At 38.5% G+C, this 27,511-nt stretch overlaps 1 protein-coding gene across 5 annotated transcripts; it reads left to right on the top strand.

The window, feature by feature from the left end:
• The first annotated feature begins 175 nt into the window (after positions 1 to 175).
• On the top strand, positions 176 to 27,511 carry LOC118802830 (NLR family CARD domain-containing protein 3-like). 5 transcript variants are annotated; one of them, XM_036563250.1, is made up of 11 exons: positions 176 to 283; positions 4,949 to 5,014; positions 5,342 to 5,435; positions 8,819 to 9,104; positions 11,662 to 11,877; positions 13,402 to 13,464; positions 14,360 to 16,154; positions 19,188 to 19,361; positions 22,099 to 22,272; positions 22,875 to 22,921; positions 25,930 to 27,511. In XM_036563250.1, exons 4-11 carry the CDS (start codon positions 8,828 to 8,830, stop codon positions 26,463 to 26,465), a joined length of 3,282 nt encoding a protein of 1,093 aa, XP_036419143.1. In that variant the 5' UTR covers positions 176 to 283; positions 4,949 to 5,014; positions 5,342 to 5,435; positions 8,819 to 8,827; the 3' UTR covers positions 26,466 to 27,511. The 5 variants fall into 5 exon arrangements, with proteins under 5 accessions (XP_036419143.1, XP_036419144.1, XP_036419145.1 ...); XM_036563251.1 differs by lacking the exon at positions 176 to 283 and adding an exon at positions 4,715 to 4,755; XM_036563252.1 differs by lacking the exon at positions 176 to 283 and having other exon boundaries at positions 4,941 to 5,014.

Raw genomic sequence — 27,511 nt, 5'->3', positions numbered from 1 at the left:
TCAGAATGAAAAGGCAAATGCAAACGAACATCAGCGCCACCTGCTGGAGATTTACTTTACATTTCTGACTTTTCGTTTTCAAACTGACCAACATGCAAATATATGTTAATTAGCACTAGGCGGGGCTACGGGGTACATTTTGGGACATCCTCAGACCTCCGAGTCAGAACGACATCATTCCTCAAGCTAAACAACTTCGAGTCTCGAGAAAAACCATCGTGATGTCTCAGATCTGGTGAAACTGAACATCAGCACAAACGCTGTCAGACCAAACGGAGAAAAGGTATCAGACCAAACACAAGCCTGGTCGAGCATATACTGGTTCCTATAACTTAAACTATTAAGTATCTCGATATAAATGCCAGTATAACATTTCCAGTTTTTTACCAGCCAAAGTGAAGCTTGGATTTTCTTTTCTCTATTAGCTTTTTTATTTTAGATTTGGCCATGAAAAACCAGAATAACAACTAAAATGAAATTTCAAATAGCTGTTTTACATTTATTTTTATTTTTGTCACAAATGGCTCGTGCTCATGTGGAAAACGAAATTGCAAATGAAGGTATTTCATTCAATTTTCAATGTTGGCAGGATATTTGCGCAGATGTTTGGAAAAAGAAATGGCAAAAAGAGGTTTGCATTTACATTTTATTGTTTTAATTTTAATTTCTTTTTGGCTGTATTTGCCTCCCATACGCCCAGAGGCGCAAAGCACGTCCATGAATTTGGGGGTGGAGCTTCTGAAAGAGCAGTGAAGGGAAGGGTGTATTTGTTTTGCTTGTGAGTTCAAACATCAAGCGTTGTTCTCCAGATCGATGCTGCACCTTTAATATTTTAAGAGATAGTGGAGCCTAGCAGAGCATACTGTTATCAGTCTCAGGACTCAAAACTTTTTTCTCATGTAATGTCATGGCTGATTTTATTTTTGTTGTATAGATTATTTCCAATGATTTCGCCAAGTCAATTCAGAAATATTTTGGTTGTGATGACAGATACGCAAAAACTAGTTTGATCACTCAAGAAGTAACTTGAGACATTTCTGCTGTTGTGAAATTAATTCATCTACCCTACACTCAAATATCTTTCTCATAATGATCTTACTAAAGTTGCAGTAGATTTAGTAGTAAACACATTTTCTACACATGATTCGTTCTCAGAACTGTTCCTGTTTTAAATCGTTCAGAAGGCTCAGTGGGTGACAATCATTCCAAGCAAAGTGCTGCTGCAAATGTGCACTGACAGCTTTAAATGCAGTCATTTATATGTAATGAAGACTAGCAGAAAAATGTGTGAGGGAATGTGGGATAGCAGCATGACTCGGGTGCGGCAAGAAAATTGCAAGCGATTTCCTGAAAAACTTGCCTAGACACAGTCTCCTCTTCAATCATGTGCAAAAACTCAGCCATATCTTCAGCTTCTTAGAATTTGACAGTAACCATTAGTGAGGTTTCTGTAACCTTAGATTATTCTAACGTGAAATGTTAAGTTAAGGAACTTCTATGCAATGCTTTTTGGATTTTAAATGATTACTTAAGGGATATTCAGTAGTTCAGGAAAGGAAAAGTGGGAAGAACAATCCTAAATCGAGAATAGATATAAAAGACATATTTGGAGGCCCCTTCAGCCAAAGGGGTTCTTAAGTATTGACTGAAAGGGTGCTCAAACTCACACACATACCACATTTTATGTTTTAGTGTTTTTCCAACATGTTAAATTCCACCGTAAATAATAACTATGTATTGAAATCTGTTTAAATTTGTTCCATGTAGAAGTGTTAACTTCTTTTCACATAGGGCCGTGTTTAGAGTTGGTGACTTAAATTTAAAAGGTAAATACAGATATGCAAGAAAAGTTATCCATATTGAGAGTCCTGCTGCACAGAATCTTAAATCGATTTTCAGGGCACCTTATTGAGATTATTGAAAATGCCATTCTGTTCCTACGTCCAAGGTTGCCAGGTTTTTCCAATGCAGAGCTTTCCAGGCATGGACGTTATATCTGCATCTGAGCACCTCCATTTAAAGCCGGGACTTTCCTTTAAATCAAAATAAATCAGGTGAATTCAGACTGAAAAACAGATCACACTTTAAAGCTGAAATAAGATTTAGCCTAAAAGCAAAATGAGCTAAAAATGTGATCAAATATTTTTAAAATAAAGGTTAGGCTAATATGATAACCACTCATAAATTCTAACAAATATTATAACTGACAAACTAAAAAAATATTAGAGCCCATGGATCTTTATTCTTAAGTACCATTTCCAAACAACTATCTATTTTAAAATATGTAAGGATGATTAAGCACCCAGGGCAAGTATTTCACATCATATTAATATTTATTATATAATTTATCATCACTTATTTATTTAAGTACAGACATGAGTATGGAAGCAAACATTTAGGAAAATCCACTGCCTACATATTTTGGTATTTATTTACTTATTTGTCTTGCAATACATCTCTCAGAAACCCTTTCATGGGATTGAAAATCATGAATTCAGTCATTCTTTAAGAAGTTAAAACTCAGTATCTACAACCCAACTAAACCCAAACTAAAAATAATTTCAAAAACTACCTGGAGCAGACCATGGGCAGTTTCATGAAATAAAGTTTTTGCTTGAATGTTTTTTCACTGGAATCCCTGAGTCAGGCTGTGGGTGACATCTGTGTCGTTATCAGTATCAGTCAGTATAGCTGTGATCTTACAAACAACACCATCATTAGTTCTATAATTTCCTAAGAAGGATATTTTCAACCATAACACCTTACTTCCTCTCTCTCTCTCACACATAACATTAAGACCAGCCCCTTGTTTCTACGCTCATTGTCCATTTTATCAGCTCCACTTACTATATAGGTGCACTTTGGTGTGTTAGTGTGTGTTGTGCTGGTCTTAGTGGATCAGACACAGCAGTGCTGCAGGAGTTTTTAAACACTGTGTCCACTCACTGTCCACTCTATTAGACAATCCTACCTTGTCAGTCCACCTTGTAGATGTAAAGTCAGAGACGATAGCTCATCTGCTGCTGCACAGTTTGCGTTGGTCATCCTCTAGTCCTTCATCAGTGTTCACAGGACGCTGTCCACAGGACGCTGCCGACAGGACGCTGTTGGCTGGATATTTTTGGATGGTGGACTATTCTCAGTCCAGCAGTGACACTGAGGTGTTTAAAAACTCCAGCAGCACTGCTGTGTCTGATCCACTCAGACCAGCGCAACACACACTAACACAGCACCACCACATCAGTGTCACTGCAGTGCTGAGAATGATCCATCACCCAAATAGTACCTGCTCTGTGAGGGTCCATGGGGGTCCTGACCACTGAAGAACAGGGTAAAAGGGGGCTAACAAAGTATGCAGAGAAACAGATGGACTACAGTCTGTAACTGTAGAACTACAAAGTGCACCTATATAGTAAGTGGAGCTGATAAAATGGACAATGAGCGTAGAAACAAGGCGGTGGCCATAATGTTATGCCTCATTGGTGTGTGTATATATATATATATATATATATATATATATATATATATATATATATATATATATATGTGTGTGTGTATGTGTATGTGGGTGTCTGTGTGTGTGTGTGTGTGAGAGAGAGAGAGAGAGAGAGAGAGAGAGAGGAAGTAAGCACCAGACCAGGATTTCTGAAACAGAAAAGTTAAAGTCAAAGACAAGTCAAAGATAGAGTTGTTTGGCCACAGTACCAGAAGCCATGTTTGGTGAAAACCACAGACAGCATGGATGGTGAAAATTTTATGGTTTAGGGCTGCTTTCCTGCCTCAGGACCTGGCCAACTTGCAGTCATAGAATCAACTATGAATTCTCTCTTTGTTTGAGGAGAATGTGAGAGCATCTGTAAAAAGTTGAAAATAAAGAACCACCTAGTAGATGTTAGAAACTGTTAAAACACAGTTATAGCAAACACCTACATAAAGTTATTTCTGCCAAAGGGGGCAGCACCAGCTACGAAGCCAGGGGTGTACTTATATTTTAAACAGATACAAATGACATCTCAGTTAAATTGCTGTTTTCAGTGTAAGCTTAATTTAATACACAGTCCCAACTCTTTCTGATTTGTGGTTATAGAGAATGCTTAGCAAACTTCAGCATCTGACATGAACTGTCATGACAACTACCTGTAACAGTAATATGGCACTGTTATATTACTGGACATAATCTGTCATAACAACTCATGACCCCATTTGACATCTGCCATGACATGTTTACGGCATGGTTATGTCAGTGTTATGTAGCAGGGTTCAGGTAAAGTGTTACTGTTCTGTCCTGCATTCAGTGCTTCTGTCCTTTGTCTTATACGGTTGTTTGTCACGGGTAGTACTATGTCTTCTAATCTCTTCTTTTTAAATGTTAAATCTGCATGTTTTTTTATATTTTTTTTCCTATTAGTTGATTGTATTGTGCAGCTCTTTGGTCCAGCCTTGTCTTTTTAAAGTGCTGTATAAATAAATGTTATATTACTCTCTCTCTCGCTCTCCCCCTCTCTCTCTTTGCAGCTGTGTGGAATTTCAAGTTCATTTCAAAGCCAGAGGACTGAGGGGAAAATAGCAGTTAAATTACAGTGTATGCTGATGACATTCTGATCTTTATCAGATCTTTTATGTCACTCCTGTCATCAGCTGTGTGACATTTCAGGTTTCATTTCAAAACCTGATATATATGTGGTTGATGCCCATAAATACAGCGCTGTGTAAAAGAGAAGCCATCTGACAAGCCTTCATGAGGAAATGTCATTTGTAGGTACTTTAACTTAAGGGGTTTTTTGTGGTTGTGTAGTGAACATCCAGTGCAGTATGACTAGACTTTCCAGCTCTTACAAAAGGAGAATGTGAACAGAAAAGCCCCAGAGATGAGCAGGAAGTAACTAAATCTCTCTCTCTCTCTCTCTCTCTCTCTCTCTCTCTCTCTCTCTCTCTCTGTCCTTCACAGCAGTGTTGAATTTCAGGATTCAGTTCACTGCCCTGCTCTGAAGAAGAGGTCACAGCTAAAAGAAAGGTACATCAGAACTCTCTCTCACACACACACTCACACATGCATACACAAAGACACAGTTATTTTCCTAATTTTTATAAAGCGCTTTAGTGTTTGTTCTGGTGAAATGAGCGGATCTTCTGATGACAGTTCTTCTGGTGGGTTTATTTAGCTTTACTTTTATATTGAAGCTGTAATCAGCAAAAGTCTGCTCATTTAGAAAAGGAACATGTGAACAGATTGTTAGTGCAGGAAGAGGTTAAGCAAAGTGTGCATGAAATGCATGTAAGTGGTTTATGATATGAAGTGATCTGAAATTAGAGATTATTCTGTTCACTTCTAAATCTTTAGGATAACATTGATCATCCTGATGAAGACCGACCTGGACACATTTCTTACTGAGGCCTGAATATCTTACTGAGGAACGAGACTGAATCCAGAAAAGGTAACATTGCTTTCAAGTATTTTAATGTATATTTAATTGTAGTTTGTGTTTTTATGAGTGAATTAGGCTTTGATTCAGTGGAGAAAGGCCAGTAGGTGCACAAACCCTCAGGCACAAACCCTCCAACATACATCTCATGTACACTGACATACTGAAAATGATTAAGATTTACAGCATTATCAGTCAAACCGGAATTAGGTCATTTTTTATGTGTGTATGTGTTTTTGTGTGTTTGTTCATCTATAGTTTGGAATTAAAAAGTGAATTCTGGCCAAGAAGAGCAAACATGACACTAATGATTGATGAGTAACTTAAAATCTGAAACAAGTTACTTAACTCTGTGAATAGTAAAGTCTTAAATGGCATTTGTAGATGCGGCAACGGAAGGTGTTTATTGTTGTTTTTTCAAAATACACCCAAGCCCATGCTGTGACATCCATCACAAAAGCATAGCGGTGTTTAATCCAGTGCTGTCCAAAGAGTCGAAGGTCAAGGGTATTCCTTGTGGGCCTTTTCCTTTTTCCGTTTCTCCGCATTCCCTGAATTCTGTTTATTTTATTTTGGACTGCAGAAGGTGAAATACCTAAAATCATTGGAAATCCTGGCTGTGGAATGTTATTTGTAAAGTGTTGAATTTTTTGCTAATGCATTTTAGGTAAAGTGATGAGCCTCTACCCATCCACGAATTGCTTTTTCATGGATGTACTGAGAAAAAAAACACCAAAACCAGCACATGTTGTGTTTGGATGCTGGTATGCTGGTCAATCAGCATGACCACGTTGGGTAATCTGCTAAAACCAACACCAGACCAGCTACATGCAAAAACTACATATAAACCAAACATATCTTTGAATCCTTTTGCTAACCACAGTGTTAGTATTTCATTTGAACATCAACTGTTATCTGATCTCCTGTGTTGAATATGCTAATGCTTTCTGTATTTCCATATTTAAATAATATCAAATTGTAATGGGCAAGATAAAATGCTATGCCTGATTTAATGTGAGTGAGAGTAATAGCATCATAGTAACACATTTGCTTATTCTTAAGTGAGGATTACCAGCATGTTTACCGTTTGTGTGAAAGTTTTTGCAACCACACTTTTCCCTCATTTGCATGTTGTAAGTTCCTCATGACTAAATACCACCCTGCAAAAATACCACTTGAACTAGTCCCTTGGTAGAGTACTGTTTTAAGAAGTCAATGTGGATTGAATTCTTTTCTATAATCTTTTGTGAAACACGTTCCTTACGGGGTTGTTGTCAACTGGGTAGCACGAATTCATAACATAGATTAATATGCGATGGTACTCTTTGGCTTTTTTTTACATTTGGTGGATGAAACTGGGGGTGGGAGAAGGTCAGGATGCACAGCGAGAACGTTTAAACAGAATGGACCTGTTTTGGAACCTCTGGAGTTCCATCTCCCTTACTAAAGCCCTTTGGTCTAATTGCTCCAGGATGGCTTAACTTTATATTATTTGTTTATTGTTAATTGATTTCAAAATTCAAACTTTCTTCGAGGGCAGATCAGAATGTTATTATTACTATGTTTTCATAGTAATAAAAATGGTTGTAGATTAGTTTACATTCATTTGACTTTAGGTGGTGATACTAAATATGTTTGAGAAGAAAGGAATAGAGAATAACCTTACCATTGCCACCACACACCATCTAAACCGCTTATCCTTCTGGGTCGCTGGAGCCTATCATTGAGTGAAAGGCAGGATACACCCTGGACAGGTCGCCAGTCCATCACAGGGCAGATAGACAGACAAACACATTTACACACCGAGGGGCAATTTAGCGTGTCCAGTTGACCTGACTGTATGTCTTTGGTCTGTGGGAGGAAACCAGAATACCCAGAGGAAGCCCACGCAGAACATGCAAACTCCACATAGAAATGACCCTGGTCGCCCCGGCTGGGAATCAAACTCAGGCCATTCTTGCTGTGAGGCGACAGCGCTATCCACTGTGCCACCGTGCCACCCCCCATTGCCACCAGTTACAATGAAAAGTCTGACTAAGACCAAAGTGTGAAATACAGTCCTGGGGAGTCCAGGACCCCCTTATTATGATGTTATGCTGTCCATTCAGGGAGAGGTTGTTGTTTAGCTACTTCACCCATTAAACAGCTTCTGTCTTTGGTATTCCTAACTAACTAGTGATGCAGCACTGGTCTGCCTCAGTATGGCGCTGTAGCAAAGTGGTTCACCCAGTTGGACCTTTGTAGCCTAGTAACCGTAACTATGCCAAGGATACCTCTGAAAAACTTTAGATTAAGCCATCATATGTAAATCTGAAAACTTGCCCAGTTTCCTAAGAGATTGGTGAAAATTGTTATTCATTTCTCAAACTGAAGACAAAAGAGGAGATGCCTAGGATCTTAGTTAATATGTGTAAGAGTAAATTACCAAACTAGAAAAGAGCATTTCTAGAAGAAGAATAGTTAAACCAAACCTTTTGTTGCCATTGAAGCTAGCATCAGCACCGGTGACTGAGTTAGCAGCCAGCCAATGTTGGAGTTGTCAGCTAACACAGGACCCCCTGTATACCATATGCACTGACTAAGACTATAATATAATAATTTTTTGGTCTATATACTACTTAATATTATATTTTGCAAAATATATTATATAATGTAATATACATTAATGTATAATATATAATCTATGATAATAAATGTACAATTAACTACAATTGAATTTTATTTTTAAATGTTGCTATTTTGGAAAAAAATCTTAATCTGGTCTCGATCTTGTTCTGGTCCAGACACTGCTTGGATCTAGCAGACTTGACTTCAATGCTACTAATTCCATCTGAATAGTGTTTAAGTTGTGTAATCACAGATATAGAAAAGTAAGAGAAAATAATTTTTCAATTCAAAATCACTTGTTATGAATGGTCAGTACTTCCTGCAATATCTCAAAATCTGACAATTTTACGGAATAACGTTGGTATGTTTTTGTAACCCAGAGAATCCACCATTTTATTTGATGTCTGATTGTACAATTTGGTTGATTTACATTTTTTCTATAAATATGAATATTCACATTCATTTTTCGTATTTCTGTGCCGTAGTTCACATAAATGAAAATTCAGATAAATGATCCATTTAGTGAAAAGAAGAGAGTTACAGGTTTCATATGACACCCCTTCTTGTATGTAGCTTATGAAATATGAAAGTTATGTTAAGTGAAGTAAAGAATGTGAAGAATGCAAATTTGGTAGTTCCAAAGAAAAATGTTCTTGTTTGTGCTGACTTATGAAAACATTCTACTGTTTCAAAGTAGAAACCCAATTTTTCTCAAACTTTGTATTTTCTATGTTTAGTTGCCTGAATCTTCTATTAAATTTGAATCTGTTGTGCTTCTTCTTACACAGTGATACAAAATGCCAAATATTAAGTGCCTTTTACTGGACATTCTCAATGAGCTGGAACCAGAGGACTTTGGGTTATTCCGTTGGCATCTGACCAATGGTGTGGAAGGTTTCCAACACATTCCAAAGGAGCAGATAGAGAAAGTTAATAAATGCAGCACTGTGCACAAAATGGTGGAGAGTTACAGTCCAGATGGAGCTGTGCAGATCACTCTGAAGATCTTGAGGATGATGAGCAAAAGCCAGCTGACTGAAAAATTAATGACCAGTTTGAAAGAGAGTAATACAGGTAACATCATATTCACTATTTAGAGGAATTGTTTTGGGGGAAAAAAAATCAATTTACATTTACACAATTGTCCACAAAGTCCAAATGTAGCCAAGATTTGTTCAGTGTCCAAATTTTGCTTTTTGAGTTACAAAGCTAATGCAGCTAACAAATGAAAGGTCTGTGTCACCAAATATATATATTTGCCATAAATACATAGACAAAACCTAAGTCTAAATTTTAAATTAATAAACTAATAAATATATTTTATTTAAGTCTAAAGTGGGACTATATTATCATCCACTTTTAACTCTCTGGTATAATTTCTCCTTCAAACTCTAAGAGGCATGCAAAACAGCATTAGTGCAAACACCACCAGTATAGGCAGTTTGTTACTAGGCATAAAGGGTTACTAGGACAGGTTTGCTTACTGTGAGACAGCTTGAGGTAAGCATATATTCTGGGTACAGTTTTGTTGTAAAGGACAAAGCCAGCTTTATTGTCATTACTTCTCATCACTGATTGGTTGAGAGATACACAAAATGTAGTTTCTTCAACACATGGTGCTGCATTTGACAGCACACAACAGTTCAGACAGACAATAAATATAGACAATACAAACACTATACAATAAATTCTATTAGTTTGTAGTAAAAAAGCAAAACAACTCTGCCAGTTTAATCCAAAACTCTTTATTGGATCACTGTTGCATCACACACACTGACTACGCTCGTTCTACTCTTTCCTTCACACATGCTCACAGAGCGCCCCTTAGTGGATGTTCTAAATTAAGACAAAATAAAAACACAACAGGCTGTTCTGTACAATATACATTAACTATACACCAACACAACCATTGAGCACAGGGCAATAAAAAATAGACCAGCTGTTGGTCCACAGCATCAATAATGGTTGCATATATATTTTTATCAGTGCACTGATGGTAATAATAATAATAATAGTATTCTAGTAATACAACCACAAAGATGAAAAAAACGGCAGACAATGTACAGAATAAAGTGCATATGCATATAAAGTGAGTGATGAAGGTAAAGTGCAACAGATGAAAGTGAGTAGTAAGGCTGAGGTAGCAGTTTAGTCTGGATGTTTAAAGGTTCATCGTGTAGATCTGTTCAGCAGTCTGATGCTCTGTAGCCTTCTTCCAGGTGGGAGTGAGTAAACGGTCCATGTGACAGAGGAGAGGGATCCTTCCTGTTGCTGCATGCTTTCCTTTTACACTGTTTGGTGTAGATGTCCCTAATGGCAGTGAAGCCTGACCCAGTGATGAACTGGGCAGTCTGTGCTGCAGGCTGGCCCTCTTCGCTCTCTTTAGGAATTAGAGGTGCTGTTGTGCCTCGTTCACTAAGGGCATCTCAAATACTTGAGTCCGCACCCAGGACCAATTTTGGGCTTGTGTGGGGGAGGGGATCTTTAATGCTGGTTTGCTTTCACACACAAAAATTCCATCGAAACCGTGCGTGAACTGCACAATTCTATATGGTCACTTTTTATGGTAGGCACTAGCTTCATGTGTTTGCTACTTTTTATTATTATCCCTGGATAAAACATTCAAGCAGCAAAGAACAGCACTTCTTTTCTCCATTGTTCACAACAATGCTTTCTCCACCAACACAAAACCTGAAAAGGGAGGTAAGATGAAGTCGAAGCAGTCATGTTACAAAACGAACCAATTACACAACGCCAGGAGCAGGTAGTGTCCATATGTGCAGTGGACTGCACCAGAGTTTGCAGGAAGCGAACCCCAGACCACCAATTTAAGGAGGACCAGAGAGAGCGCCCAGGCTCGAAAACTGTTTTTACACTTTACCAAACTCCCAGAGCAAGCAGACCTGGGTCCAGAAAAAAAGATCTAGTGTGAAAATGACCTAAGGAGGAGGTGTTCAGCGACCAGGAGAGATTGTCAGTCATGTACACTCCCAGGAACTGGAAGCTGTGTAGCTGGAAGCTGTACCACTGAAGGGCAGAGGGATGTGAGGCATCTAGCACTTTGCTCTAGGTAGCTAGCACTCAGTGCTTCAAAGTGTCAAAAAAGTCTTGTACTTTTTATGGTACCAATTTGCAGTAAGAAAAGAAAGTGATACCGGTTATCTAAAATGGTTTTCAGTTTTCATCACCATAGATCATACTGTGTGCCAAACCACTTTGGAAAGTCTCTGTGTGATTGTACATAAGAACTCAATACACGGTTTGAGCAGGTTAAGGACAGTGTGTGGGCATGTATTTACATTTAAAAATTTGGGTGATACAGATTTCCATTCCATTCCACATTTAGTAACATTTGCCTTGCAATAAATGAAGGAAACTTCACACAATGTAGACTACATTTGGGGTAAATTCACAAAATGAATAAACTAGATTTTGTAACAGCCTCTTCTTCTTTGATATTTACATTTCCTTTTGCATTTCTAGTTACATTTTTAATTTTTAAAATGTTTTGGTATTCATATGTCTTCATATGTCTTGTAAATAATGCAGTGGAAAAGTGGCTAGACCTTTTTCATCCTGTTGTCTTAATTTCTGCCTAATGTGACCCTCTCTTATTCTCCTGTTAACATAGACTGGACTGTACCAGACCAGAGCAATACAACTCAGAGTCACCCAGTGAAGACCATCCCAGCTAAGAGTAACCCATTTAAGACAAACGTAGATCAGTCTGCTCCGATTCAGACTGTCACAGCTCAAGATGGAGGAAATGTTAGTGCATTTCTTTTACATGGAAGTGTGTTTCATGATGCAGTTCACATTCATTTTGGAGCTGACTCTAAGCAAGAAGGTAACTGAATTTGAAATTTAACAAGCAGGTATGACTTATTTGCAGCCTTTATCAGAGGGAGAGGGTAATGGTACTTAACTGTTACAGCATTTAGGCCTCTATAATTGAAACATGGCCATAAACATCCATCCTACTTTTCTACAAAAAAACCCCAGCGCCGCCTGGAGACGTTGAGGGTCTAATATACCCTAATCTGAATGCCTCACCCATGCAGTACTTTAGGGCAATGCTCTCAGGCCCAGTGGCTAGATTCTGCTTTTAGGGTGGACGTGTTCGGCAGGAGCTTTGTGGCGCAATCACCGTGTCTGGAGGCAATTACTTCCATTAAATCAGCCAGGTCATGATATTTAGGGAGAACAGTAATTGTAATAGGGCTCTCAATGCAGGTGGTCAGACAGGGCAATGACAAAAAGTTAAATAGGCAGTTAGATTTTTGCTCCATTTCACTATTTCTCCTGTACGCCAAGAGATGACTTTGTTGTGTCAGGGAAAGTCTAGAATAATAGGGTGGTCAGGAGAGTCGATGACTAGGAAGGACAGTTTATCTTCATAAAATAGTTGAGTTTTACGATTTTGAGCTTTACTCTGTAAGCTGGCTTAAAGTGATGCTCATGCAAGATCCTTTCATTCATTATTCATTATTGAACTCTCAAATTGATCATGAAAATGGCTGGTGATGTTTGGATGCAACAGATGGATTACTGGCTCGAGAAGGTATGAATTATACTGACCTGCTGTATCCCGTATAACGCTATCATGGAATATGACCTGCCAAACCCTGAGGGTCCACTTCCACCTTGCCACACCATTCTGTCTTTACCGTCACCACTGCACAGTGTGGACATTCCATTAGCAGAACTACTCTGGGTGGGAGGTGTTAGATCACTGTTTCTCAGAAACGTTGCAGTAAACACAGATAGATTAAAATATATACAGATGGCCACTGGAAAGAAACAGTCCATGTGTGAGGCTTACAGAACAGAATGTCCTCTGGTGATTGAGCAAGAAGCATACATTTTATACAGTTGTAACAAAAGCATTGTCGTTAAGTGTAAAGTCAAGCCCAAGGCTAGCTAGATGATTCAGGACTTACAGTAACCCACTTCTAAAAATCATTAGTATTTTATTTTCAGCACCGCATTAGGCTAACTTTCAGTAGCCTAAGTAGTACACACCAGTTCGTGTTAGTTTTAATAATTAGTGCTAATATTGACTATAAGTATTCCTGGCTTTAAACTCAGTTTACAGATTTATACAGTTTACCAGTCTCACACCACCCACTTATACAGTGACATTAAAATGAATACGAATCTCTGCAGAACTCACTGGAAAGCGTGCTGAATGCTGGAAAGATCACAGTTAAATGCTTAAAGTGGTAGCCATAACACATGAATACAGCTCTTTAAGCAGTATGTTTCTTAACATCAGTAGATTGTGGGTTTCAGTCCCTCTAACAGCTCTTTTATTGTTTGTGGTGGTTCAGTAATACGTTTTTAGTAAAGCCGATCTGCTGCCCCCCCTCAGGTCAAGCAGCTGCCAGAACAGCTCAGCCTGGATGTTCAGCTAACACTGAAGCTGTCAGTGAAGGTAAAAGTGCTACCATAGACATGTGTTTGTACAATGTCAGTGCAATGTCAGACAGCTGATTTTACTTTAAGTATCTAATGAACCAAAATATTCAAAATCAGTGTATTTTTGTACAATGTAGTCATTGACCATAAAATCCATTATACTTCAGAGCAAAGTAAACAAAAAAAATTCAACCCATTAAATTAATCCCTATAGCTTGACCAAAAGTAGCTGTATATTGCGGTTGTTGGAAGAAAACCTCATATCTCCAAAATGATCATTTTTTTTAGGAGAAGGAAAAAATATACTTGACTTTTAATGTAAGTCAATGGAACCAGAATTTTTTCCAAGTCATTTTAGGTCATTTCTTTTAGTTCATTCATCATGAAATTGACATACAATATATAGGTATTTTTAAATTATGTCAATAACTGAAAAAATGGAGATAAGGTTTTCTTCCAACAACAGTAGTACATATATATGTGTGTGTGTGTGTGTATAACATCACATTTCATAGGTCAAGGCAGAGGCTATGATTTAATGGTAGGTTTTATGCACGCCATGAATAGGATTTTGCATAGAAAAAAAAGCTACACCTACTGGAAGACAGACAGGAAATAGCAGTATTGTCTGTAATGGAGGTGGACAAGATGATATTTTGCCGTTATCAGGACAAACATTATTATTATGATACACAATATGCTTTTCTGAGCATATCGTAGATATTGACAGTACTTAAAGGATACTGACCAACTGCGTTGAACTTTCATTGAAAAGATAACAATTTAATATAATTACCCATTTAATTAGATTTAGTGCATTACAGCGTGTGAAATACTGCCCATCCAGTCTGTGACGTATGAAGGTTTTTGATGTTTATTGACAACTGTTGACATTTTTCCCTGTTGTACAGATGCACTGAGACAAGCAGAAAGTGAAAAACTCAAATCAATCATCATAGATCGATATGCTACATTATATGAGGGGGTAGCAGCAAAGGGGATGCACAGTCTCCTTAATGAGATTTACACAGAGCTCTACGTAGTGAAGGACTGGGCAAGAAGAGTGAACAAGGATCATGAAGTGATTCAGATTGAAGCTGGGTTCTTGAGAAATGCTACCACAGACATTCAAGTCAAATTCAGTGAGATTTTCAATGACAGTAAAAGTAAAAAAGTGCTCACTTTAGGAATGGCGGGGATTGGGAAAACGGTCTCTGCTCAAAAGTTTGCTCTAGATTGGGCTGAAGGAAAATCCAATGCAAATATAGATTTTGTGTTCATCATTCTTTTCCGAGAGCTGAATATTCTAAAAGATGAAGAGTACAGCCTCCACAAACTACTTCTTTACCTCTACCCAGAACTGAGAAATTTGAAAGAAACTGGGCTTTTTGGTGGTAAATGTAAGTGTGTTTTCATCTTTGATGGACTGGATGAAATGAGAAAACCACTTGACTTTAATAAGAAAAAAATGTCTGCTGTAACAGAAAAGGCACGTGTTGATGTGCTAGTAACAAACCTCGTCACAGGAGCACTGCTTCCATCTGCTCTTGTCTGGATCACCTCCAGGCACGCAGCAGCAGAGCAGATCCCCTCAAAATACATCCACCTGGTAACAGAAGTGCAAGGATTCATCACTGACCAACAAAAGGAGGATTACTTCAGGAGGAGAATCCATGATGAGGGTCAAGCAAGGAGAGTCATCTCACAAATTAAGCAGTCAAAGACCCTCTACATCATGTGCTACATACCAGTTTTTTGTTGGATCACATACGTTGTGCTTCTGCAAATCATAAAACAACGCAGTGTAGCAAAAGTCCCTAAATCATTAACCCAAATGTATGCACACTTTCTGGCCATTCAGATGGATACCATGGACAAAAGGTCTAACAAGACTCATCAAAAAGATACAACGAAACTGCTAGAATCACATCAAAACATGATCATGAAACTGGCTAAACTGGCTTTTGAACAGCTGATGAAGGGCAATGTGATGTTCTACGAAGAGGACCTGAGAGAAAGCGGCATTAATGTCAGCGATGACCTGTTGTATTCTGGGATGTTCACTCAGATCTTTAGAGAAGAATGTGTGCTTTACCAGAGGAAGATCTACTGCTTTGTTCATCTGACATTTCAGGAGTTCTTGGCTGCTGTCTATGTGTTTCACTGCTACTTGAGCAAAAACACAGAGAACCTGCAGATTTTTAAACCGTTGAACAGAGATCACGCTGAGAATTATCCACTGGATGATCTGCTGGAGGGAGCAGTGAATATAACTTTAGACAGTCAGAATGGACACCTGGATCTTTTCCTCCGCTTCCTACTGGGCATCTCACTGCAGTCTAATCAGAGACTCCTACAGGGCCTACTGACGCCAACACAGAGCAGCTCAAATAAAACCATAGTGTACATCAAGAAGTTACTCAAGGGAAATGAATGTCGCATCTCAAGCGAAAGATATATCAATCTTTTCCTCTGCTTGTCTGAAGTGAATGATCAGTCTGTTTCCAGAGAGCTTCAGGAGTATCTAAAATCAGAGAAGAAAGGAAAAAAAGAAAGGAAGCTGTCCCTTGGACAGTGCTCAGCACTAGCCTATATGCTTCTGATGTCAGAGGAGGTGCTGGATGAGCTAGACCTGAAGATATACAGCACATCAGAGGAGGGTTATAAAAGACTCATCCCAGCTTTGACTGTCTGCAGAAAAGCTCTGTGAGTGATCTATTATTGATATATCTCGTATATCTATCTATCTATCTATCTATCTATCTATCTATATGCCATCTTGCTTCAGCTACTTCACCACTACTAGTCCAATTGCCATTATCATTGATCGCCAACGATAATTAATAATAATATTAATAACATTAATAATATTATATATGTGCTATACCTTTAGGTCAAATTATCAAATCCAGTGCACATTTGTCTGGAATACACTTTGGTATTTGTTGGTATAATTTGGTGCTGTCATATTTTAATTAAGAATATTACCCTAATGAGGACACAGTTGGTTTACAGTTGGCCTCTACCTTTAAATAAGGTACATATTAAAGCATGTTTGCCAAAAGGCATCAGAAACCCAGCAAAAATGAGGATGAGGACTTGTGGTCACTAACTGTGGCACAAACTTGGCACTACCCATTCCTCAACAAACACCATCCCAACAGTAAAGTATGAGGGGTAGCAGCATTATGTTGTGGGGATGCTTTTCCTCAACGGGATGGGTCATCTTGTTAAAATTAAATGATGGATAGATGGTGAAAATTACAGGAAGATACTGCAAGACAACCAGCTTTGTTCAGCTTAAGAACTAAAGCTTGGGAGAAACATCACGTTTCAGCAGGACATCATTCCAAAAACAAGGCCAAAGCAACACTAGAGTGGTTGAACAACAAAATGGTGTATGTTTTACAATAGCCAAGTCTAGAGCACAATCCAGTCGAGAAACTGTGGCATAAAGGCATTTCACACCAGACACGAAAAGCATGCCTCGGTATAACCGCTTTGGGTCTTTTTTTGACACGTATGGCATGTAGCATGTTAGCAGTTTCTAGGCAGGAACAGTAAAAAAAAAACCCTCAGTATTCTTGTTATAATGTAAAATCTAGACTAATAAACAAATCAACAAATATTGTTTTAATTCTTTGGCAAGGCAATTTCTTTGTGCCTGTCTGTGTAGGTTAATGTTCTGAACCCGCATGCTTCTCCTCCTCCTCAGCAGCAGATAAAGACTAACTGTCAATCTGTGATCATTGTAGAAATAGTAAAACGATCATATAGCTATACCATTTCACAACATGATGAGAGTGCTAACAACAGTCATGGCAGGCATTCAGGTTTTTCTTGGAAATGCAACACAAACAGAAAATGCTCTCAACTTGCTAGGCATTTGATTATGAAATGATAAGTACACGGAGTGGTTTTGGAATACCACACACTGCATCGCTTGTGGTATGAAATCGGCTTTATTTGTCCATAAGCGTCATCCAACCAAACAACCTGTAGAAAATCTGTCAGAAAGAATGTCTGAAAAGCACTACCAAACAGTGTGCAAAGCTGTTTGAAATTTACCCCAACAGACTGCTGCAAGTCTGATGGGCTTGAACACTTACGCAAGCAACATTTTGCAGTTTATGTTTAAAGATGGAAAATAATGAATTTTGTCTTTAAGAGCATATTGGTTTGCAACACTGGCTGGAACAATCTGTCATTTGTAATCAAGATGAGTCTGGTGATTAAGGGTGTTGAATAATTCTGCAAGACATTGTATTTCTGGCTGAGATATCAGAAACCATTGAAAGAAAACGATCAAATCTTCTGACCTTTTCTTTTAGTTTTGTCAGGCAGGGACTGACAAGTTGATATTAAGAGAATTCAAGAAAGGATATCAAATGCACTGTTAGTCTTGCTGTAATGTGCCTTCAGATTTATTTTGTTCTGTAGATTAGAGCACTGGGACTCTAAAAGGTAGGGTTCTGTGACTACAGTGGAGGAAATAAGTATTCAATACGTCAACAATTTTTTTTATTAAACTTATTTCCAAAGGAGAATTTTGCACCAGATATTAGTATTAACTCAGTACAACTACATAGCTAACCAAATTGTAACATTTCAATCCATAAAAGTTATGTGCAATAAAAGTGAAATGACACAGGAAAAAAGTGTTGAACAGAGTAAAAAAAAAACATTAAACCAGCTGATACCACTAATTAATTCTCATACCTGTATTAATTAGAATCAGCTGGGTTAGTGCATGTTGGTAGGTTTGTCCCACTTCTGAATGCAAGTATCATTGGTAACAAACCATTTATTACCAGGCTGTCACATAAGAAACATTTCATGATGGGTATGGTATTTGTGACATGATAGTTGAGCAGCATGGCATTGGGGCTGGTTACCAACAAATCTCTCAACTCCTGAATATTCCTATAAGCACCACTGGGGCCATTATACTCAAGTAGAAGAAACATCACTCAAGCATCAGCAAGCCACAGACAGCAGCTCCTTGCAGGTTTTCCACCCAGGCAGCCAGAAAGTTAGTCAGAAGGGTAGCCCAAGAGCTGTGGATCTCTTTAAAATAACTCAAAAAAGAGCTGAAAGCAGCGTACAGTCATCACAGAATAAAACAATAGGCAATTAATTCAACTCCATGTTCTCCATTCACAATCCCCTGGAATGCCATTACTGAAGATACTAGACTTACTAGATAAGTTTGACTAAAAAAATTGTGGAAGGAACAGAAGCTTGAAATTCACGAGCGGATACCCCGGAATCTTCAAAATGTAAAGACTGTCTCTGTGGATGAATGGGCCAAAGCCCTCCTGAATCCTGAATAGAGATTAGTTTCTATATACCAGAAGCATCTTGAAGCTGTCTTTGCAAACAAAGGGTTCTCCACCAAGTATTAAATATATTTCAGTTAGTGTGTTCAATACTTCTTTTTAGTGTCATTCCACTTTATTGCATGTAACTTTGTTAATGGATTGAAATGTTATGATTTCGTTTGCTGTGTAGTTTTATTGTTTAATACGTTTATTTTAAAAACAAGTGTTAATATGTTGAATACTTATTTCTCCTGCTGTATATTTATCTGTAAACTACATTTATATGGACTTCAGTGGAACATCAGTGATCCTGCAGTGTGAATGTGTGAAAGGAGAACTTTATGATTATTTTGACACATTATATCATAACCTCTTTCTTAAGCGTAATATATATATTGTATACAATATTGCTTTGCAGACTAGCTGGCTGTAATCTCACCAAGGGCTCTTGTGACACTCTCTGCACACTTCTACAATCAGTAAACTGCCCCCTGAAAGAACTGGACCTGAGTAACAATGACCTGCAGGATTTAGGAGTAGAGCTGCTCTCTGCTGGACTGAAGAGTTCACGCTGTAAAGTTGAAATATTGAGGTAAACCTCCTATGAATTAATTCTTGAATGGAAAAGAGTGATAAACAACAGTTACAATATCTGTAAACTCAAGACACTCACAGGTGGCATAACAGTTAATTCTCAAGGCATCATTTATAATTCATTCTGGAAAAAAACTGCATCAGTAAAGAATAGATTTTAAATGCTATGCACCAAATGAATCATGATTTATTAACAAATAAAACTTGTTTAAACAAATACATATGATATATAAATGAATACATGTTATATATTAACTAATACATGTGATATAATGTGACTTCAGCACCATACAGCACATAAGTAGCTCAGGTAGTGTTCACAAGCTAACCATGCATGCAAATGGCTGTGGAAATGTATAAAGAGTGTTAGAGTGTTATGGGTCAGGCACTGCTGACCAACAATAGCCACTTTTTTGTTTTAATTTTATCAGACTTGACAATCCAATGTTCCATATGTGAATGTAAATCATCTAATGCTGATACACATAAAGGTAGTGTAGTTAGCTGCTTATCTCAAAGCGCTGCAGTTCAACCACACCAATCAGAAGCATATTTTGCTTTAACTTTTTTGCTTGGACAGTATAATTTTTTAGAGATGATATTAATGAATGAATGCGGCAGTGTTTCTGGAAACTGTTTATATATGGTTTCCTCTTTGCATGGTAGAGTTTTAACTTGCATTTCTGGATGAGGCAACAAACTGCTGCTATAGAATCTTGTCTATTTTTAATGCAGTGTTGCCTGAGGGCCTGAAGATCTTGGCCAGTTGAAAACAAAGTGAAAAACATTATTCTTAAACTACTGCACTATTTGCCTACATAGTCTTTCACAGCATGATGAACACTCTACATATTTTTACTTCTGAAAGACTCAGCCTCTCTGGGATACCATTTTTAAGCCCAAATTATGTTACTGACCTGTTAGTAATTTTTTTAAGAATTACACGACTTTACCTGTGTAATGTGTTGACAGAAAAAAACAGACGCTCGCGGATAAAAAATAATGAGAGCAGCAGTTTAAATCACTCTAGGCCAAAGTGTATTCAAAAAATACCAAGCGAACAATCCAAAGAGGGCAGAGCAAAAATGTAATCCAAATAACAGAAAAAGGGGTCAAAAACACAGGTCAGCAAAGACAGGCAAAAGTATCCAAAGGGTAAGACAAGAGGCAGAATCCAGACAAACAAAGCAAAGGTCAAAAACAGAGTATCGGACATATAAATACAAACGCTCAGTAGTTCTCAAGGAAACAATACTTCGCAATTTGCCTACCTAAAGCCCGGGCTTTTAAACTAAACAGCTTGAGTCATATAACATCCTACACAGGTGTGACACATCAGTATTCAGGGGAACTAGATCTCTGATAGGAGCGTGTTTGAGAGTCAGTGATCACGTGAGTTTCCCTAGAACTCTGGGTAATGGAGTCTGTGTTGTCCTCCATCTCTGAAGGACGTTGTGCCGTGACGTGATCTCCCAAGGGATTCTGGGAAATAGAGTCCGTTTTCCTTTGACCTCTAGCCGAATGCATGACAACCTGTCTTTTGCTGCCCCCTCACAACTTTTTTGAAATGTGTTACTGGCATCAAATTCAAAATGTGTAGATATATTTTTTAAAAAACAATAAAATCCCTCAGTTTTAACATGTAATATGTTGTCTTTGTACTATTTTCAATTACATATAGCATTTAAATGATTTGCACATCACTGGATTCTGTTTTTAATTACATTTTGCCCAGTGTCCCACAACTTTTTTGGAATTGGGTTTGGACATCGTCTTTGTGTATTTATGGGATACAATTTCCAAATGTCCCACAACTTAATTATATCAGGCTTTTCCTGACAGCCATGCAGTCATTACCCTACCTGTTCCAACACATCTGCCCTATAAAACAATAGTAATCAACCAGAATGCACCACTGCAGCACCCTTCATTAAAAACCATGTGTTCACTCACCACAAGCATGTTTGTCCAATGAAGATTACATAACTAAGTTACAATCAGACAGCTGAGATGTACGTTGCAAACATGAGGATCAAAACTCAGTAAACTTAAAAACTACACCGAATCATCCTAGGCTAAAGCATACTGGCACAGCTGAGTGACTCAAAGAAGACAATGAGACAAATATTTGCTTTGTTGTCTTCAATATCATAAGTTAATAACTTTTAAAAATGACATTCATTATAGGCAAAAGCATATTGCTACGGCAGGTGTGAAAAATGTTTATGATCCATTTTTGTCTTGCCTGTGATGACTCAAATGTACTGAAATAATGTTACATGTGTGCTTTGACAATACCACATAGCCCATGTCAGCTTTTGTGGTAAAACCGCATTTGTAGCACCAAATTAACAGAAAACCTACAAAGACAATTTTTTAAAAATGATTTTTGACATGTAAGAAAACAACAAAATCTCACTTTAAACTTCATATATTACACATTTTAATTGCCAATGGAGCTTCAGGTTCAAAGACTGGCCTGCTGATAATTAACTGAAAGCTTGAGGCAATGGCAGATAGCAATGACTGCCAAGCAATGATTGGGGGGCTGAAAAAAGAAAGCCCGAACTTGGCGTAGAGTGTAATTAGTTGATTGGCCAAAATACAATGACAGCACTCACAGAAAACAAATCATATTTCATTATCTTAAAAATTTGCATTTTTGCTCTATGTAAAAGGCATATTTTTGCTCTGTAAATGGCATCTCTTTCTCTCTGTTTACTTCCTGTCTGCAGATTGTCCGGTTGTATGGTTACAAGCGAAGGCTGTTTGTCTCTGGCTTCAGCTCTGAAATCAAATCCCTCTCACCTGAGAGAACTGGATCTGACCTATAATCACCCAGGACAGTCTGGAGTAAAGCTGCTGTCTGATCTACTGCGGAATCCACAGTACAGACTGGAGAAACTACGGTGAGTTACTGACTTACCAAACACACATACGCACAACCAGGACAGTCTGGAGTGAAGCTACTCTCTGACTGATACGAGGGTCCACACTGCATAAGGAATTTCCCATTCTGCCACATTGTTTTAAACAATGTGCCACCCACAGAACTACCATTTGGTGGATGTTTTTTGTTTTTTACTCTATTCTGTGTAAACTCTAGACAGACTGTGTTGTGCATCGCTACCTATGTCATGCTCAAAGACTCTTGAATCACACCTTTTCCCCATTCTGATGTTCCATGTGAGTATTAACTGAAGCTCTTGACCCATGTCTGGATGATATTATCCATTATGTTACTGCCGCATCAGCAGCCAATTGGATAGGTGCGTGACTTAGCAAGAGCGAGGTATTTCTAATAAAGTGGAGGGTCAGTGTAAATTGTAAAATTATGCAAAAAATTATATATTATTATTATTGTCCTTTTCCCTTCTTTATTTTTAAATAAAATGGCAAAAAAGTCACTGTATCTTTTTTATTGAATATAGACGGTATACTAAAGATTTACATTTCAGGAAAGCAAAAGTCAATGTGTGTGTGTGTGTGTGTGTGTGTATTTATTCTTTAGGATGGAACATGGAGGGAGTATCAGGATGAAACCAGGACTAAAAAAATGTAAGATACCAAGACAAATACCCCCACCCACCCACACACCCACACAAAAGGCACACACATTGGGCCTGGTGTGCTAAGCCTTTTGCACTAGTTTCAAATGCAATTCAGATGCATTCTGCATGTGTGTTATATACAAACTGGCACATGAGCCTAAAAGGTCTGGGCAATAAGTCGATGTAATTGGATATCATTGATGCTGGACAAGTAACCCAAAGGCAATGTGTAAAAGGTGATAAACACCATTATGGTAAAATAAAATATAAATAGATAAATTAGAGAGGACTAATTTACCATGAAATAAATTGGAAAATTAATTGGGAAACTGGGGCTCATGTTTAATAAGTGTGGGGCTTATGCACCAGTAGTTACATTCACAGACAGAGAGATACTGAGAGAGAGACAGACAGACAGAGAGAGAGAGACAGAGAGAGAAGGGGGAGGTTTATTAGGAAACTGCTTGTGTTATTTCTCTCTGCTATGCACAGGAATGCTAACTTTACCACATGGATTCCTCTTAATTAACGTGAATGGAGTCGAAAATGAATGCCAACATGCTTTGGAACTTCAGCTTGCCTTGATGTGACCTGTGCAGTAAAGAAATGAGCTAAACTGACAACGTTAACATAGAGCAGCTAAATTAACTCTAACCTGAAGAGAAAGTTCCTCTGATTTTCTGTGCAGATTAAGTGTCCCAGTGTTTAGTTGCATTTTGAAGATGCTACTCAAACAATGGAAAACATCTTGTTTTTCATGTGGAAAGCGCATTGATGTGGCTTTGGAAATCACTTGCAGTCTGAAGTTTCTCCAGTAGGGAGCGCTATCAGAATGCAAGTCACCTCAAATCTGCGGCAGAAAAAGCTCATGAACACACGTGAATATCGGTTTTGAGACATTGAGGGAGTCCAAGAGGTTAATTAGGAGGTGCTGGACCCCTTGTACTTTACACCTTGTCTGTACTCTCAGGGGACAGAAAAAATCTAAGCTAGCAAAGCATCTCAGAGTATAGAATCAAATCGACAAACTGTTTAACAGACAATGAGCCAGATTCATAAATCTTGGAAGTAACAGTGCACGTTCATGCAAAACGCACGGCACAGTAAATAAGGGCTATATATGAAGTAACCTTGGTGGCAGTTAGTCCATCGGTGTGTCCTATCACTTTGGTATTTCCACCTGTGTTCTGGCCTAGAGCCAATCAGAATCAACATGTAAATGAGCTCATACATATTAAAGACCCATATCAAGTGAAGCTCCAGTTCACTGCCAAAAGAAACAAAACCAAAATTCTCAGAAAAAGAATTTCTTTTCATCCCTGCTTTAACCTGCTCTCCATACACCAGAGGGTCTATGTACTTTCTCTTCATTTGATTTTCATTTTAAAAACCAGTATTGAAAAACGGCATATGGGTCAAATCTCATTTTTGATTCTGTTATTTTCAGACGGAAAACAAGAAATAGCTTCATTTTACAGATTCACAGACTAATCATAAAATCAAGTAACAAACAAACAGCTATAGAATAAGGGGTTGATATTTCATTAATTTAAATCAGTAAAATCAAGCATGCGCAAAACTGCGCCAACCCGCAATACAACTCCTGCCATGTGCACTGTCCTGTGTTCATAGCGTTCTTATAATCATGTGGCAGCGGTGCTCCAGTTTTGGGGGGAAGGGAGCTTTAGAGGCGCGTTAGATCTGCACAGGGGTTCACTGTGCTCAGGACTCTGTGTTCAGTTCTCTTCTGTGAGCATTTTTTACGCTGGTCTGAATCAAACGTGGGAATTCAACCTTTTTCAGGGGTGATAACGTGGGCGCTGAACGATTTTTGGAGACTGGGGGTGGTCGGGTGGAAGGGCTTCAGCAGCCCCTTGTCCTCCCCTGGCCTGGGTGTGTTTAGTTAGTTGGGTTAAGTGTCTACCATGAAGTGGAGGGAGCGGAGGTGACCTTCAGTGGCTGCCCTGTATGAGCCTTTTTTGCAGGTGAGACAGAATGTAATCTAGTGTCCATATGCCTATGTGATGTGCGCACGCATAGGGGAGTTCAGCAGAATACCAATAGAACACTTCTTGAACTTGAGCGCGTCAGTAGCTGATCTGGGGAGCACGAAGCCCCTGTCAAATGGTGGAAGTTCCGTTTTTCCCTATATAATTTCTTTCACACATAGTTTGTACAGGTCAAATATACAAACACTTACGCAAAAAGTAATATAGCTGACCAATACTCCAGATCCACAGACCTGATTTCTGTGATTTCTGAGCTTCCACACCTGCGCTCTGCACGTTTATTTCCGCTTATAATGGGAAATTCTAAATTTGGATCATGAAAATACGACCCTTTATTCCAGTGCTGTTTTTTTTGTTATTTGATTTTATGATTATTCTGTGAAATTGTAAAACGAAGCTATTTCTTCATTTTTCCACTGAGAATAACAGAACCAGAAACGAGAATCGATCCATTTGCCGTTTTTCAATACCGGTTTTTAAAATGAAAATCAAATCAACAGAAGGTACACGGACCAGGGAGGATTGCTAAACATGGAATTTGATTCAGGAAGAAGAGGCTGTTTAAAGTACTGCTCAAGCAGTTTTTTTTCTTCTCTGTTCTCTACAGCAGCAGAAAAAAAGACTGCTAAATAGTGAACAACCAGTATTAAAACTAACGTTGACTAGTGTTAGCTTAATGAGTTACAAACGCAGCCTGTGGTCAAAATAAGGCACCTTAGAGGACAGCTGACTTATACTGTCTTCTGAATGGGACAGCCTTTCTCTCGGTAGCATGCAAACGTTCGTTGCCTAAAAATGCTGCCAGCTTAGACAGCCGCCTCCAGAATGGACCACACCAGTAGTCAAAGGTGCATGAATGAACGCAGAGTACGGACAGAAGGCTCCACCTTTATCTATATTTAATGTTAAGTACGGACAGAAGGCTCCACCCATATCCGTATTTAACGTTGAGCATAAATGAGCCTTAAGTCCTCTAATCTGTGTGTGTGTGTGTTTGTGTATACAGATGCCTGTGATCTCACTCTGGATCCAAACACAGCAAACAGACATCTGTCTCTATCTGAGGGGAACAAAAGAGTGGAGTTTGAGGTGCAGCTGCCATATCCAGATCATCCAGACAGATTTGATGTCTGTCATCAGGTTCTGAGTGTGGAGGGTCTGACTGTACGCTGTTACTGGGAAGCTGAGTGCAGTGGGGGGGCTACTGTAGCTGTCTCATACGGAGGAATCAGAAGGAAAGGACTCAGAGATGACTGCAGGTTTGGAACCAATAATCAGTCCTGGTCTCTGGACTGCTCTCTTCACATTTACACTGTCTGTCATGATAGTCAGGTCTCTGTGGTACCTACACCCCCCTCCATCTCCGGTAGAGTAGGAGTGTATTTGGACTGTGAAGCCGGTACCCTGTCCTTTTACAGAATCTCACCTAACACAGACAAACGGACCCACCTACACACATTCTACTCCACATTTACTGAGCCCCTCTATGCCGGGTTTGGGGTTTGTTCTGACTCGTCACTTTGCATACGTAAGGTAGAATAGTCTGTTTGCAGGGTTGGGCCTTGTGCTTAAGACTGGTGATGTAAGTTTTTATTTTGCTTATTATTATTGTGTACTTGATCTTTACTATGATGGGAAATGGACATTATATGTAGAGCAGCTATACAGCGTACCCGTTCGCCTCAACTGGGGAGGCGAGCTTAAGTTTAGGGGGACAATTTTGATGTTTATTATTTTCTCAAAGGGTTCAGGGTGTTTTTTCAAGGAAGAACTAGAATGTTTGGGAACTAATCTTAAAGTTGTACATACTATATATTGTTTTATTCATGAAACTTGGAACCGCTAACTGTTATTTCTGTGTGTTTACCATGTTAAACTCAGAGGGCAACCCTCAGGGCCCTCTCTACTGAATGATTCCTGGAAGCTAAAAATACATGCCTGTAATTTTAGGTCATTGTATTCCATAGAATAACGCTTGTATTCAAATTCTGCAAGTACTACACTACTGGTTCTTAAAGGTCATATAATTGCTTACTCAGCCACTGCTGACAAACAACATAAAGTCCAAATGGAACAACTTACGGAATCCATTCTAGAACATGACTTTCAGTATGCACTAATGCCCACCCCCAAACCAGACCAATTGATCTTAGACTCCATTTAATCTATTCATAACCAGAATCATAGAACAGTTCCTTCTGTGCTCACATGGCAGTTTTTATGAACATGTATATTATAAAACTGTTCATCAACCTCAGCAGTAAAAACATAGATATGATTACATGTACTTTGATATTGTATGTTTTTGAAACAATACACTTTTAAGCAACAAGCAACATAATGAGGATGAGCAACATGGGATAGCAGACATTATCTTACAGTAGGGAAGTGCTAGTACATGCTGCTAATTTTATCCTGAAAGAAATCCTGAAAAGTCTGACACTGAACAAGGGAGCTGGGATTAGATGAGGAGGGAGGTTAAAAAAATGAGAATGTTGAGTAAGTTTATGGTCCATAAAACCGACAAACAAACCAGTACATTTTTGAGACCAGTGGTATAGAGTAAGCCTGGTATGTGACCATTAACA

Source organism: Colossoma macropomum, unplaced genomic scaffold (assembly GCF_904425465.1).
Source record: "Colossoma macropomum unplaced genomic scaffold, Colossoma_macropomum, whole genome shotgun sequence".
Lineage (NCBI taxonomy): Eukaryota > Metazoa > Chordata > Actinopteri > Characiformes > Serrasalmidae > Colossoma > Colossoma macropomum.
The sequence above is the reverse complement of the archived record's forward strand: the minus strand, read 5'-3'. Positions and strand labels throughout refer to the sequence as shown.

Bases quoted from the DNA above. Each gene is read 5' to 3' on its own strand.
- LOC118802830 (XM_036563250.1), top strand. From the start codon at position 8,828: ATGCCAAATATTAAGTGCCTTTTACTGGACATTCTCAATGAGCTGGAA. The intron at 19,362-22,098 runs GTAAACCTCCTA...TCCTGTCTGCAG, and splicing joins TGTAAAGTTGAAATATTGAG to ATTGTCCGGTTGTATGGTTA. The intron at 22,273-22,874 runs GTGAGTTACTGA...TTTATTCTTTAG, and splicing joins TACAGACTGGAGAAACTACG to GATGGAACATGGAGGGAGTA.